The 13,259-nt window shown below is 46.1% G+C and overlaps 1 protein-coding gene across 1 annotated transcript in view; it reads left to right on the top strand.

Moving 5' to 3' along the window:
• Positions 1 to 5,011: 5,011 nt before the first annotated feature.
• The window catches only part of SLC12A8 (solute carrier family 12, member 8), a gene marked incomplete at its 5' end in the record, with an annotated part of 24,272 nt that continues 16,024 nt past the window's right edge, over positions 5,012 to 13,259 (top strand). Inside the window, 2 exons of the mRNA XM_010292750.1 lie at positions 5,012 to 5,125; positions 12,501 to 12,588. Coding sequence (XP_010291052.1) covers positions 5,012 to 5,125; positions 12,501 to 12,588 — 202 coding nt within the window. The remainder of the gene's footprint in view (positions 5,126 to 12,500; positions 12,589 to 13,259) is intronic.

Below are 13,259 nucleotides of genomic sequence, written 5' to 3'. Positions count from 1 at the left end.
CATATCTTACATCACACAGGATCCTGAAAGCGCTGGGATCAGATCTGGGAAATGTGCTGCAAGACAAACACTTCCAGCTGTTCCACTGAAAGCAAATCTCAGCAAGTACCTTCCAGGCGGGAATGTGTGGGCTTACTTATTTAGGAAAAGAAAAAAAATCTCACCATTTCAAGCCTTCAGCATTCACCTTCATAATTGAAATCTCTAATCACAAGCAGAGTGCAATACGTGACTGTCTTCTGGGAGCTGTTTCTTAAGGTGGTTTTCCATTTTTGTATTATTTAGCCCCTGCCTTGGTGCCAGGGTTTACTTAACCTTAAGCTTGTGAACAGGCTTATTGAATTTGGCCAAGATTTGACTAATCTGTAATGAGCTCCAGGTTGCCTGGAACTTGGCAGCGCCGCCGTCCTCTGTGCCGTTGCATAATGGCCTGACCCCACGTAACCACAGCTTTGCCTCGCACCCCTTCTCCAACCTCGAGTCCCACTCTGAAACCCCGGGCTTCATGGAGAGGCCACCCTTCTAAGGGGTGTCCTGAGTGCTGAAAATGTCCTCGACTGCTTTCATCCTCTTCCACGGGTGAGAGTTGGGACAAAGTGCAAGAAAAGCTCAAATGTGGAAACCAGCCAGGGTGGAGGGGGGCTGCAGTGGTGGCAACCAGCCAAAGGCTGGTACCTCCTCCCAAGCGTCCATGGTGGCTGGGGGAACGTGAGAATCCTGGCCATCTTCCTCCTCCTCCTCGTCCTTGTCTTTCTCCTCCTCCTCTGCCTGCATCGGGCTGATTTGTAGCCCCCTGTGGTCCCCCTGCGCTTGTGAATGGAGGATGCTCATCCTGGAAGCTCTTCCATTTGAAACTTGCTAGGTGTTTGTTATTGTTTATTACATCATTTTAATAAGGGCAACTGAAAGGACTTAATTCATCAGAAATCACAGGGGTAATTCAGATGTTGCTCTAAGTCATTTTTTTCCCCCGTTGTTTATTTACTTCAGCTCAACCACTTGAGAAATCCATTATTTGCCTGCTTCTTATTGAGTATCTAATGATGAAAATAAATTGTTACCACTCTTTATTGTGCATTTCCCATAAGGCTGACATGGCACAGAGGAGGAACCAGATTCCTTTCCTTCTAGCATGACACTGGGAAGATTTTTTATAGCACTTCAGCTCCAGCCCTCTGCAAGCCAGCTGAGAGCAGGATCATTAAAGGCAGGATTTAGAGGTTGTGGGGTTGCATAAATTAATTCAGAGCAAAATTTTTCAGGCAAACATTTTGTAATGAGCGAGGAGGGAGGAATCTGGCTTGGATCTCATATACTCAGCAGTTAGCTGGAGAGAAAGATCCTCTTACAAACAAACAAAAAAAAGATCTTTCCTTGTTCGGACATCAGAGAGCCAAATATAGACTCTATCACGTTTCCTTCCCTCCTCCTTCCGAAGCTCGTCCTTTTGAAGTGCACTTTCAATGGGATGTGGATAATTGACTCTGTGAACAACCGACCGAGTGCTCTGTTGGTTTAACCGATTGGTCTCAGTTGCTGATTCCTGTTTTGTTTTGGATGATTTTCAGCCCAATTGCCCCGTCAGCTACAATTAGTCCCATTAATATGACAGCTGAAAGGTCACAGATGATTCCCTCTGGTCGCAGGCACGAGGGCAGCCAGGAGATACTCACAGCGAGTTGTTCTCGGCTCTGCGGTTGCGTGCCGATAGCTTGCTTAAATTGGTGGCGATTGCAAATCCTGGCGTAAAACTGATGAAAAGGAACACGAGATCTGCTTCACAGGAGGGTGATTGACTGAGAAATGAGGTTGCAATAACAAGTAACATTTGGATGAACTTTTCTTTAATTAGACAAGAAAGCTCCTGGTTCTGTATAGAGAGGACATGTGGATTGGCTGGGCTTCCTTTCGCCCGCCAGAGCCGCAAGGAAGGGAAGCAGAAGTGGGGTAGAGCCATAGGCGCATCTGATGGCTCCTTCAACAAATCCACAGCTGTTGTTTTCTGTGGTTCCAGTGACATTGGCCATGATTTTGGGCTTTGTCTCTTCCACCCAGGATTTACACTTAGAGGAATACAATAGGAAAGGGAACAGCAGACGAATGGATAGAGCACAAGGGATTGTTTGGCTTCTTAAGATTAATAGGGGTCAGATGCACACGGGTGCAGGTCAGATGTTGGACTCATGGGTCTCGTGGTCTCTCTTTGGCCATGGCATGGCCAAAATGGTATCACAGAAAACGTGGTCTGGTTGTATACTTGGTCTTTTGTATGAGAAAGGAGATATAAGGCACCCGAAGAGCCTGAATCAGCCTGTTGTTGAACTATACAGACCCTAGTTGGAAGACCCTGGTTGGAGATGGTTCACTTGCAAAGCAGGATGCTGTGCCTGGTGAGGTTCTGCAAAGGCCTGGTTTCGGTTTGGTGTATTTGGTATTTTCCTTAACTGCTTGGGTGATGGAAAAGAGAATACGCAGATTCAATTCACAGATGACCCCCCAGCTGGGAAGGGCTGGCAGCAGCCTGGCTGAGAAGGTCAGACTTCCAGATGACCTCACACAAGCTGGGGAAGTGGTGTGAAAAGGACAATTTGTGGTTTGATGAAGACAAACATGAAGTTTTACAACCTGGCAGAAACAGTTGACTGTGCCAATGCAGGATGGGGACTGTTTCCAGTAGGTGAAAGGATGCTATTAAAAAATGCAAACAGCTTATGAATCAGGCAAGAAATAGCATCATGAACTTCAAACAGGGTGATTTTGGTTAGACAATAGGGGAAACCTAAATGATAGAGGCAGGAAAATATTAGAGTAAACCAGAAAGATATGAGAGGCTAGAGTCCACTTCACTGGAGATTTTTAAGAATTGGCGGGGCAAACTTTTGTCAAGAGTGGCATAGATATATTTGATGCTGCTGCTGTGAAGCACAAGTTGGAGAAGGTCTGCAGACCTCCTTGGGGTGAGATGAATATTTTGCCCACTCCTTGTGTCTTATTAATGAATCATTAACATTTCTATGAGGAGCACATACTTTGTGAAAAATCCCTTGGCCAGGGACTGAAATTTTCCTCAAGCAGTTTGGTGGGAGCTTTACAGCCAGCCCACATGCTGGGCTGTCGTGGGCACAAATTCCAGTTGAAGGAGCTCGGGTCTGGAGTTGTGGAAACATACAGCCTACACAAATCCTCCCTTTATTCCTCCAGAAGCTGCACTTTCTGCAGACATCCATGGGGTCCACAGGTCAGTGTGCTGCACTGAGCTTATTCCAGCTTAAATCTCATCTGGGACTTCTTCCTGGTGAAGATAGCTGATGCTTTTAAAAAGCCTAGCAGCAGGAGACCTCTTCTATCAGTGTGTTTCCATCCATGTTTGGGCAACACAATGAATGCAGATGTAGTAGGAAACTTTTGATTATCTATAGGATTTTTCTGTAGCAACTTCAAAGCTCTGTGGTTAGTTATATTCAGAGACTTTAAATGGATATGTCTTGCGTTCAGAGCTCTGATTTAATTTTCCGGTTTAATCTATTGTCCAAATGTCATTAATGTTGTCTTTGAGGCATGGGACAGCTTTGATGGAGTCTTTCTTTAATTTCTGGCCATCCCCTGTGCAGCTATAAACAACATCCTGCCTGCTAATGAGAAAATTCAAGTTATTGCAGTCACATGTCTTGTGGAAATAGATTGTAGTGGCAGGAGGAAAAAAGGAACCAACTTTGCTCACCTCCCACCCCCAGCTGGCATGAGCATTTGGATTACTGACAGGGAGAAGTTTCCACAGATTAAGATACTCCATTAAAAAGCAGTACTGTCTGTTGAAAATGAAATTATTGATTTTGTAGATGTATCATTAATTCCTTAACCTGCTTTCATGAGCTATCTTTTCTACCTGTAAGCATCTAAAACCTTTCCTAATTAATGCCCTGACAGCACGTCAGCTGTGGGGCTCAACTATTCCTGACGACTCCAGGTTTGTGGAAGAATTTGACCTGTCCCTCCAGTGTGAAGTGAGGGAGCAGGATCCTCCATTACGTACCCAGTAAACCAGTTGCATGATGTTGATATCCTACCCGTTGTTTTTGCCTCTCTCCCAACTTCTGTAAAACTTTTTGTTTGGCAGGTAAAAATTGTGTGTGTATGACCTTGGAAAGACTTGGCAGAAGTCGATGTGAGGAGCAGGGCACAGCCCAAGGTCACGGCATTTGATCCTTGTTGCGCCATGATAAACATCTGCAGAAGATTTGGGAGGGGGGCAGCTGGTCATGATGCACAGCCCCATGTTTAGCTCTGGTTTGGATAATGCAGCAACAGGAGAGCAATGCCATCAGGAGAGTAAGTGCACAACGCAGCAGTGGGCAGTGTTAGAGCACCTTATTTGTAGGGAGAGCCCACCCTGCAACAAACTGGCTTTATTGGCTCTGGGCTCATTGGCAACCAGTGTGTAAACTGGGGGTGTTGGTAGCAGCTTCACAGCATGGGAATATCTCAGGTCTTGTCTGTGCAGGAGCTTGACCGGCAGAAACACAGAATTGGGACATGGTGTGAGGGCTTGCTGAAGGATGCAGTTGTCTTATGGCAGCATAATTTTGCTCTATTTGGAAAGAGGATTAAAGTGACATGGATAAATAAATATAAATATTAGCTGATCCCTGCAGCCAGTTTTCCTCCGTGGACAGGTTTTACAGGAAGATGTCCTGCTTGCTTGCAGACAGGGCTCGATACGATCCGTGTTCTGGCTTGGCGAGAGCCGCCCAGCCTGGTGGTGCCTCTCGACGTGCTGGCTTGCACTGCTGCACCTTTCCCTGGCATTTGCACCCTTGTAACCACACTGACCTCTTCTCTGGCTTCTCCCTCCACCAAATAAGTTGACATTCATCCTTTCAAACCATCCCTGGAAACAGCTGCTGCTGTCACATGTGCTTAGAGGATGGGTGGTCACCAAGAGCGGGCTGGAGGGTCTCCTGCAGTCCCTGTGGTTTCTGAGGTTCCCCTCTCGCCCTCCGTGTCTTTGCAGAGCACGGCTTTGTCGGCTACTCCAAAGAGCTTATGTTCAACAACACACTGCCGGACTACAGCCAGGGAGAGTCCTTCTTCACTGTTTTTGGAGTGTTTTTCCCAGCTGCTACAGGTACAGTTAAATTTTATTCTCCCCTCTTTTCCTCCACAGTCACATCTTGGAGATGAGCAGAAGCAAAGGGAGTTCCTCTGGGCTGTGAGGCAAGGCGAGCAGGACCGCACTCGGCCGTAGCAGACTCATGAGGTCGATTCAAAATGTTCAGGCTTTCCTCCAGCATCTTAAATTTTTCACACTCCTGTGCTGTTCACTTGAATGTGCTCTTCTGTCTCTTTGTGGTCAGAAACTGCTGGTCAACTCTATGGGTTGATGTGGTGGTATAAATCCTTTCCTGCCAAGGACAAGGCTCAGGCACTGATCTTGGCCAGTGCTGTCAGGCCACCAGGTATCAAGCCTTTTTAAAAGGGCTGATCACGATTTATCTTATTAGATAAGCCTTATGACTTGATTGCACTGGGAGGGTGGGACGAGCACAGGAGGACTTTCCCATTCTTACTGCAGGCTGGGCTGATGCCATCACTCATGATGCTGACCCACCACTCTCTGCATGGTGTCACGGATACATCTTTGCATGTCAACAGAGCTCACGCTTATGAGCTTAATTGGATGCTTTCATATTATTCATTCCCTTAAATTACTAGGAAGATCCGTGTCCCCTTTCCAAAGCTGGCAATCTCCAGTGGCAATGAAATAACTATCAATTGGAGTTACAATACCTTTTGTTGATGCTGGGTTTTTTAAGCTATAAAAAGTACTGATTATAAGCAGTTTCCATAGTGATGAAACCTTGGATTACAGAATGAATTTTCAGAGGATTATCTCTAAGCAACTCACTGGAGATTGTTTGCAGAATTGCTGTGATACAGGGGGACAGACTAAAAGGTTTCATGAAACAGATGGGTCTGGAGGAATAATCTGGTAGCAGAAGTCACTTTGTCAGGTGCACCTAGTGCAGGACTTCAAATTTTCCTTTGAAATCCTCTGTCCCAGCCTATCAGACTGGCTATTGCCTCTGTGTAGACTTCCTCCTGGAAAACTCACCTGCCTGAACTATTGGCACCATGGAGAAGTTGGCTCCTGCCCTCTTTTTTGTCATTCTGCCTGGCCCAAGCGAGTCCTCTGGCCAAAGAAAGAGACCTTCCCCATGAGCCCTGCCTCCAATGCAGGAAAGCAGTTTTTTCCAGCTCCCTGATTATAGAAAAGCGATAGTTATGACAAAGCTGTGCAGAAAATTACTGTGCTTAGCCATATTAAATGGTTCCTCATCACTGCTAATGCTTGGCTGCTAGGAAGAAGGCCAAAGCTAATAGATATAATTTATTTAAAGCCCTGGCAGCCTGTTGCTTTGCTAGTTAGCCACAGTAATACCAGTAGTAATGTTAAACATTCTCTGAAAATATGGTTTGTGCTGATGTATAATTACTTCTGTTGCTGCACAGCTTTTTCATGAGTTCGTTTTAATTGCTTGGTTATTTACAGGATTTAAATTATTCCTTTGGAGTAGCAGTGCCAGTGGTACCATATAACACCACTATTGCTCCTGTTATTGCTGTTCGTAGCACTGCAAAGTTCAGGAGCTTCATAAAACATAGAGTTGTGTTTGGTGCTCTACGTAGAAGAACCTATGCTCGGATTAAGAAATTTTTAAGAAGGTGGAAGTCAAGACTTCTCTGCTGCAGATCACAAATGGGGAGCCCAGTGCAACCTCAGAAGTGCTGGGAATAAAGCTTGCATCTCCTAGGGCTGGGGCAGTGAGTGGGGGCTGCAGTTCCCCCGCGTCCCGCCTGACCCACGCTGGCTTATCTCGCCTCCTCCCCCATGATGGGGGTGCGATGCCCGGGCTGCAGCGGGGACCCCGGGTTTCTTGGGGTCCCACATGCTGGAGCAGAGCTGTTCCCACCACAGTGCAGGCGCTGTCTGGATGCAGCCCGAGCCTGCCAGCAGGACAGGCAGGCTGCAAGATCGGAGGTGACATTTCAGGGATGAGTTTGGCAGCGGCATTAATAGCAGGCTGGAGAGATGCGGTGGGATTGCCGGCGCCTCTGATGCAGGGCAGGCAGCGTGATGCAGGTTGCGAGCGAGCGGCAGCGTCAGTCCCCAGCGCCTCTGCGTGAAAAGGAGCCGCAGGGATACCCAAACATCACCTCCAGTCTGTGCTCCCGCCCCGCACCATCCCCAGGGGGTACCCACCTCTGCTGGGACCCCCGCAGTCACCCGGCCAAAGCACTGGAAGCAAAATCCCTTGTGTTAAGATGCGTCAGAAATTCGGGGAGAGTTTCAGTGAAAGAGTATGTTGTTTATCTTTGAGGGGTTACTTCGAGCCAGTTTGAAACATTTCTGTGACCCACAGCAATGTTCTGTTTATCTTTTATTATTAAACCTTGTGTTTACTCTTTTTAATTTTTAGCATATGCTAGTTTACAATCTAAGATGCTGTTTTGATAACAAAGTTTTAAAAAAAATGTTTAGGAAATTGTGAAATGAGATGTTTGGGCCTTTCTGAGATGAAATGTTTCTCTTTGAAGTGAAACTATTTTGATCTTTTCAGGATAAGCTCTTTACTCTCCCTCTGAAATGGTTATCTGAATTCAACTGGTTTAAGTTGTCTTTGGGATGTACAGAAAAGTGGGCTTAAGTTGCCCATTTCCACCAGAAATAGCAGTGAAATGCAAACTACGGAAATACAGGCTGGTAGCTGCAAAAGCAAAGAGGGGCAGCCACTTTGGGAAAGGGGAGCAGGACCTGCAGGGAGACCCTTGCTGGGACCAAATGGGCAGGAGGAGGAGCCGGGTACGTGCTTTGGCTGGAGGGGATGGGATGGTCGTCCCAGCCTTTCGTAGACCGGTAGCGACATGCTGCCTCCTACAAGCATCCTCCTTGGATCGTTTTGCTCCAGGTTGGGTTGTTTTCTCTGTTTCTCTATATTTTATTGCTATGACTCCAGCAACGCGGTGAAGTTATCCTGGTTTTACAGTTGAGGAGTGATAAGCAGAGGCTGGTCCGTTTGCTTCCTGGGTAATAGCTGTTTAAACCATTTCAGCTGGATATGCCATGCAGCTGGCTTTGTTCCCCCAAATTTGTCATTTAATAATAGAGAAGTAGCTGAGTGATCCAAAACATAAATCTAGAGCTGGCCTAAATGGGAGTGCATGGGCATGGAAGACTCAGACTCGCTGGCTTCAATCAAAAAGACTGATGTACTCGCTACGGAAGATGTGAACGTACCCCTGTAGAGATTCTGTGCATTAACCAGATATTTTTCAGTGTGTTTGTAAATACCTTCCTAACGCACATGTTTTGCTGCCGTGCTGTGATACGCAAACAGCCAGCTACCTGCTTAACTCGGGCTTTGCATGGGGAAGGAGTCTCGGGAGCTGCCTGCCCATGTTCAGCGCCTAGCAGCAGCCGCGCAACCACCAATGCATTTTTAAAAAGGAGTTAAATGTCGTATCTGTTGTGCAGAGAATGTTTTTCTTTTTCTACTAAATCCCCAAGGTTTTCTGTCTAATGAAAGAAGTGTGTTGTCATGCGATACAAGAAAGTAAGACGACGTTTGAAGTGGCGTTCGTGGAAAATATCGTACTGAAACCAGTTCTGAAATAAGCCGTATTTGGCACTTGCAAAATGACAGCAAATAGATTTAGAAGTTTTGGGCTAAGTTATCAGATGATGTAAACTGGCACAACTCCATTGAAGTCTGTGGAGAGATGCCAGCTTACATCAGTGGAGAATTTGGCCCTTTTAAAAAATTAGCTACAATTCTTATCTAAGATTTTCCATTCTTCATCTCTTGGGTGAAGGAAAAAAGAAACCCTTTTATATTTTGTAGTAAATTCACTGGGAACTGTAATGGGTGTTTGCAAGCAGTCATATCGGCAGCTACAAACCATAGCTGGTGGAGTTAGAAGCCAGAGCTGGTGGAGTTGGTGGTTGTGACTAATGTACAATGTAGGTGGTCCCCTCATGCACGTATCCACTGCCTGGATGATGCCCAGGACAGGATTACACTGGGAATAGCATCAATGTACAAACTGTCTCAGCCATAATTTCCTGGCAGAGTTGACCATGTTTGCCTGTTTCCTTGTCCAGAAGCTTTGTCATTATCTGCTGCTCTCTTGAGATAATAGCCAGTGTGGAAAATCCAGCCTGCTATCTCACTGAAACAGAGAGGTGGATAATTTTCTCCGTGGACAATCTGCAGATATGATTGCTTGAGTTCAGAAGGGATTGGCCATTTCCCTAGGGACAGGTCTGTGTCTGGAGGAAGGAGTGCCCCAACTTCTCTACGTTGTTGAATTTTACATGCAAGTGTAGGGTTTTTCTTCTGTTGAGCAGCTAGAGTCCCTGGAAAGGCTGTTTGTGGTTACTCACAAGTCAGACCAGTTCTCTGGCAGGGCGTGACCAAAGCTATGGATGGTGGAGATTGTTTAGTTTTTTTTTAAAATTAATCAGGTTGTCCTCTCATTGAAAAGTGGGGTGGTTAGTCTGCTGCTCGCAGAAGACCTTCTCAGTACTGCTCTTTGGCAGCTGTCATCTTGTCTGGGAAATTACTTTTTGGGTGGTGATGGAGAGGTGACTTTAGCATTGTCCATATGCCTGTACTACCAGATTGTCCATCCTTCTATACTAGTCAGGTCTGAGGCATAGTCACAGCACAGAGGAGATGGATTTGGCCTGAGTGGCTGAGAATATCCATGTTGGTTCCCTCTGTGGTGGCCTTTGGCAGTGGAAGCCATGAGACACTGGTGACCTGGGAGTCCTGACAGAAACTAATGATATGCACTAGCCTAGGTCTGACCCCTGGTCGCTGCAGGTCAGGAGGTCAGTCTGATCTTGACTGATCTCAAGATCCTGCTAGTGTGGGCTCTGGCAGGTCATCTCCTGACTGTTCCTGAATATGCATGGGTCTGTAGGAGGGAGGCAATGAGGCGGCCTGGGCTGTGCAGTCATTACTGTACAGATGACTCGCATGTCTTCAACTTTTTCATATTCAGTCCAGAAAACACCATTTTGGTGTTTCCCCAGTGCTTTGCTGAGGTAGGAGTTTGGATGAGGAAGAGGTGAGTCAAGCTCAAGCTGGAAGATTTAGAGGTGGTGCCAGATGTTTGGGAAACTTGGCCAAGAGGCACATGAGATTAACAGCTGTCCTTCTGACAATAGTTTGCTCCCTTCGGAAGAAAAATTCAGAGTATTCTCAGCTTCCTGCTTTGCCCCCAAACTGCAAAGTAGCATGTCACTGGAGAGTGCTTCATAGAGGCTTCATGTAGCATGATGTCTGTGACCATTTTCCATGCAATTCTACCTTCCTAACTTTTCTCACCTCCAGATAAGGCTATGGTGTAGCTGTTTAAAAGGAGCGGTGCTTGAACAGCGTTTGGAAGCTTTATGTGGGGAAAAGTGCACCAGCTGACGGGCTTTTAACAGTGCTGCTCAGAATTAGGTCCATGGAATAGTCTTCCAGGAGAAAATTAAGAACTCTTTTTGATTTGTAATGTTTTCGGTATGGTGTCAAGGATTCAAATCTGGTCTGAATCTGGAGGACAGCTTTTCCAGGAGCTGAGGAATGCCAGAAGCCCGTGGGGACTGATGGGGCTCTGGCTTTGTGCAGGTGACAGAAAAAGATGGCTTCTGGGTGGGATGATCAAGGGGGAAAAAAAAAGGGATGATCAAGGCCAAAATATTAGTAATAAATAAATAAAGCCCTGGATGCTTAGCTGATATGTTTGGCAACATGCGAATGCCTTGTACTCATTAATGCACTATCCTCACGGCAGCACAGTGAGGAGATGAGGTGTTATGGTTCCCGTATAGCAGACAGGAATATGGAGCTATGAAGATGGAACAGCAAAACCTGGGATGGAGCAGGGAGATCAGCCCCTGTTCCCCGGTTAGCAACCCAGCTGCTGCTCCCTGTTGGCAGTCCATCGGTGTCCATGCAAGGTTTGAGCTGGGTTTGTCCCCTTTATGTGAGATTTGTCCCACAGCTCCTGTCTACCCTTCATCTTGGGAGAAAACCCTCCCAAGCAGCAGTCAGTGTTTCAGCTTTAAAATGCAATGGGTTGTCGCTGACTTAGAGCTACAGCCACTCAGACTTGCAGCCTCAGAGACTGACTTCGTCATTCTTGTGCCCTCTGGAAACGAGGAATGACTGCTGGACTTGGCAGCCGAGTGGTGGACTGACGCGCAGCTGGTCTCCTGCTGCTGGGGCTGGCAGATGCTGTGAGTGCCGTGGCGTTGGCGTCCTCCTCCTCATTGTTGTTCTCTGGTGATCTCACTCCAGCTCCCAGGGACCGTCCCGTGAGCACTGCTGGCTGGCACCTGGCCCACGCGTCCTTATGAAGATGTTAGTCTGACATCTGGGGGGTGGGACAGTGATGGACAGAACTTAGTGTCTTAAAAGGCTCTGTCCTGCCTTCAAATTGTCCAAATTCTCATTAGGATTCTAAATCACTTTTTTTTAAATTTGTAGAAGATATCTGAAGTCTTCTAGGAAAAGTTTTGGGATAATGTGCCAAGAGAAGTTGTATTTTCTTGCCAAGTCTGGTATGACTTCTCCTTCAACTATGGACAAAGCCTCTTAATCTATTTGTACCTTGGGTTCCTAGCCTCAACATGGAGGCTTTAATCATCCTTTCCTCCATCCTGTTTCCCTTTCTTATGTCTTTAGATGGTAATTTTTTAGGCTAAGGACTGTCTCTGATTGTACAATACCCTGTACTCTGGCCTAAAATAACAGTTCAGTACTTTATTCTTAGTCCCGCCATGTGTTTTCTACGTGACACTGGGACAATCACTTGCCCTCTCAGCGCTTCTGTTTTCCTATCTGCAAAGTAGAGATAATGCCTCCTTCCAAAGCAGATCCCTTGGCTGGAAGGTGCCACCTACGTGCTGAGTTATTCCCTCGCTGTTACTGCCACTGCTAAATGTGCATATGATCGTCATTAAACATGGGCAGGACAGGTCATTTTGTAACGGCAGTTGTCCCCCCATGAATACAGGGAACTGTAATGGATCTGGTCTGGGGGGGTAGTACCACCTGCTGAATGTGCTGCCGTGATGAACGATAGCATTTTTATTTTCAACAATGGGACAGCACTGTCTTCTGTGAGGTTTGCCTTAAGATAAGATGGGTTTTGTTCAGATTTCGGCATTATTTTTTTTTTCCTTTCCTCCCAGCACTGTTCAAACTGGACAAAGGGTTCTTTGTAGACGTGTTGGTGGTGGCTTGCTTCTATTAAAGACATCAATAGTTTCTTACCAAGCAGTCAATGGGAGCCGGTATTCTTGTGTGTGGAATTGCAATGAAGTGGTATAGTTACTGTTCTGAAGCAATCAATTAGCTGATTGATTAACTTATACTACATATTATAATATTTATATGCTATAACTTAGGTTAACTCTGAATTGTGTTTATGTCCACAAAACACAGGTGTGATGGCTGGGTTCAATATGAGCGGAGATCTCCAGAAGCGTGCTGCCAACATCCCCCTGGGGTCTCTGGCCGCTATTGGAACCTCGTAAGTCATAGATTGGGGAAAATTTACTCTTTGGAGACTGCCCTGGATGTGACCAATGCATTTCATATTCCCATCAACCTTTTATTACTCAGCCATCTGGAAAATTAAAGTCTGGCTCTCATTCAAATTACTGTCCATTACCACCACTTACTCTGGGTGGGTTAGAGAAGAGGTTCATTAACGCAGATATAATCGGTCCTTTCTCCACCGGGTGGGATCTATGTTGGTGCTGGAGTGGTCGTGCTGCTGCAGCCCAGCTGTCCCAGAGTGGGATGCAAAGCTCTCGAAGGCTTGGGGTGCGTGTTTTTGTCACTTATTGCTGTTGATTTCAAAGTGCTTTCTTTTTCTGTATGAATAGAACGTATAAAAGTATAAAACATTTGAAACATCTAATTTTTATTGCTGGGAAAATGTGGCCAAGACAGATGAGATGACCTACCCACCTGCAAGGCCAGGGGAATGCAGGAGCCCTGCGTCCCTGAGCAGTGCTGTCCCCTGGGAAATGCTGCTTTCCAGGAGTAAAATACTGTCACATAATGAAAAAAAAAAACCTCAATAGGTTTTCCTGCCTCTTTTCATTGCCACATAACTGCTTTTGAAATTACTGCTTTTAATTGTGTACCAAGGTTCAGACAGAAAGGAAAGGTCTTCGGAATTTATAGGGATTCCTG

The sequence above is a fragment of the Phaethon lepturus genome, unplaced genomic scaffold (genome assembly GCF_000687285.1).
Source record: "Phaethon lepturus isolate BGI_N335 unplaced genomic scaffold, ASM68728v1 scaffold28058, whole genome shotgun sequence".
NCBI classification, from domain to species: Eukaryota; Metazoa; Chordata; class Aves; order Phaethontiformes; family Phaethontidae; genus Phaethon; species Phaethon lepturus.
Note: the sequence above shows the minus strand (reverse complement) of the source record. Positions and strands in the feature narration are given on the sequence as shown.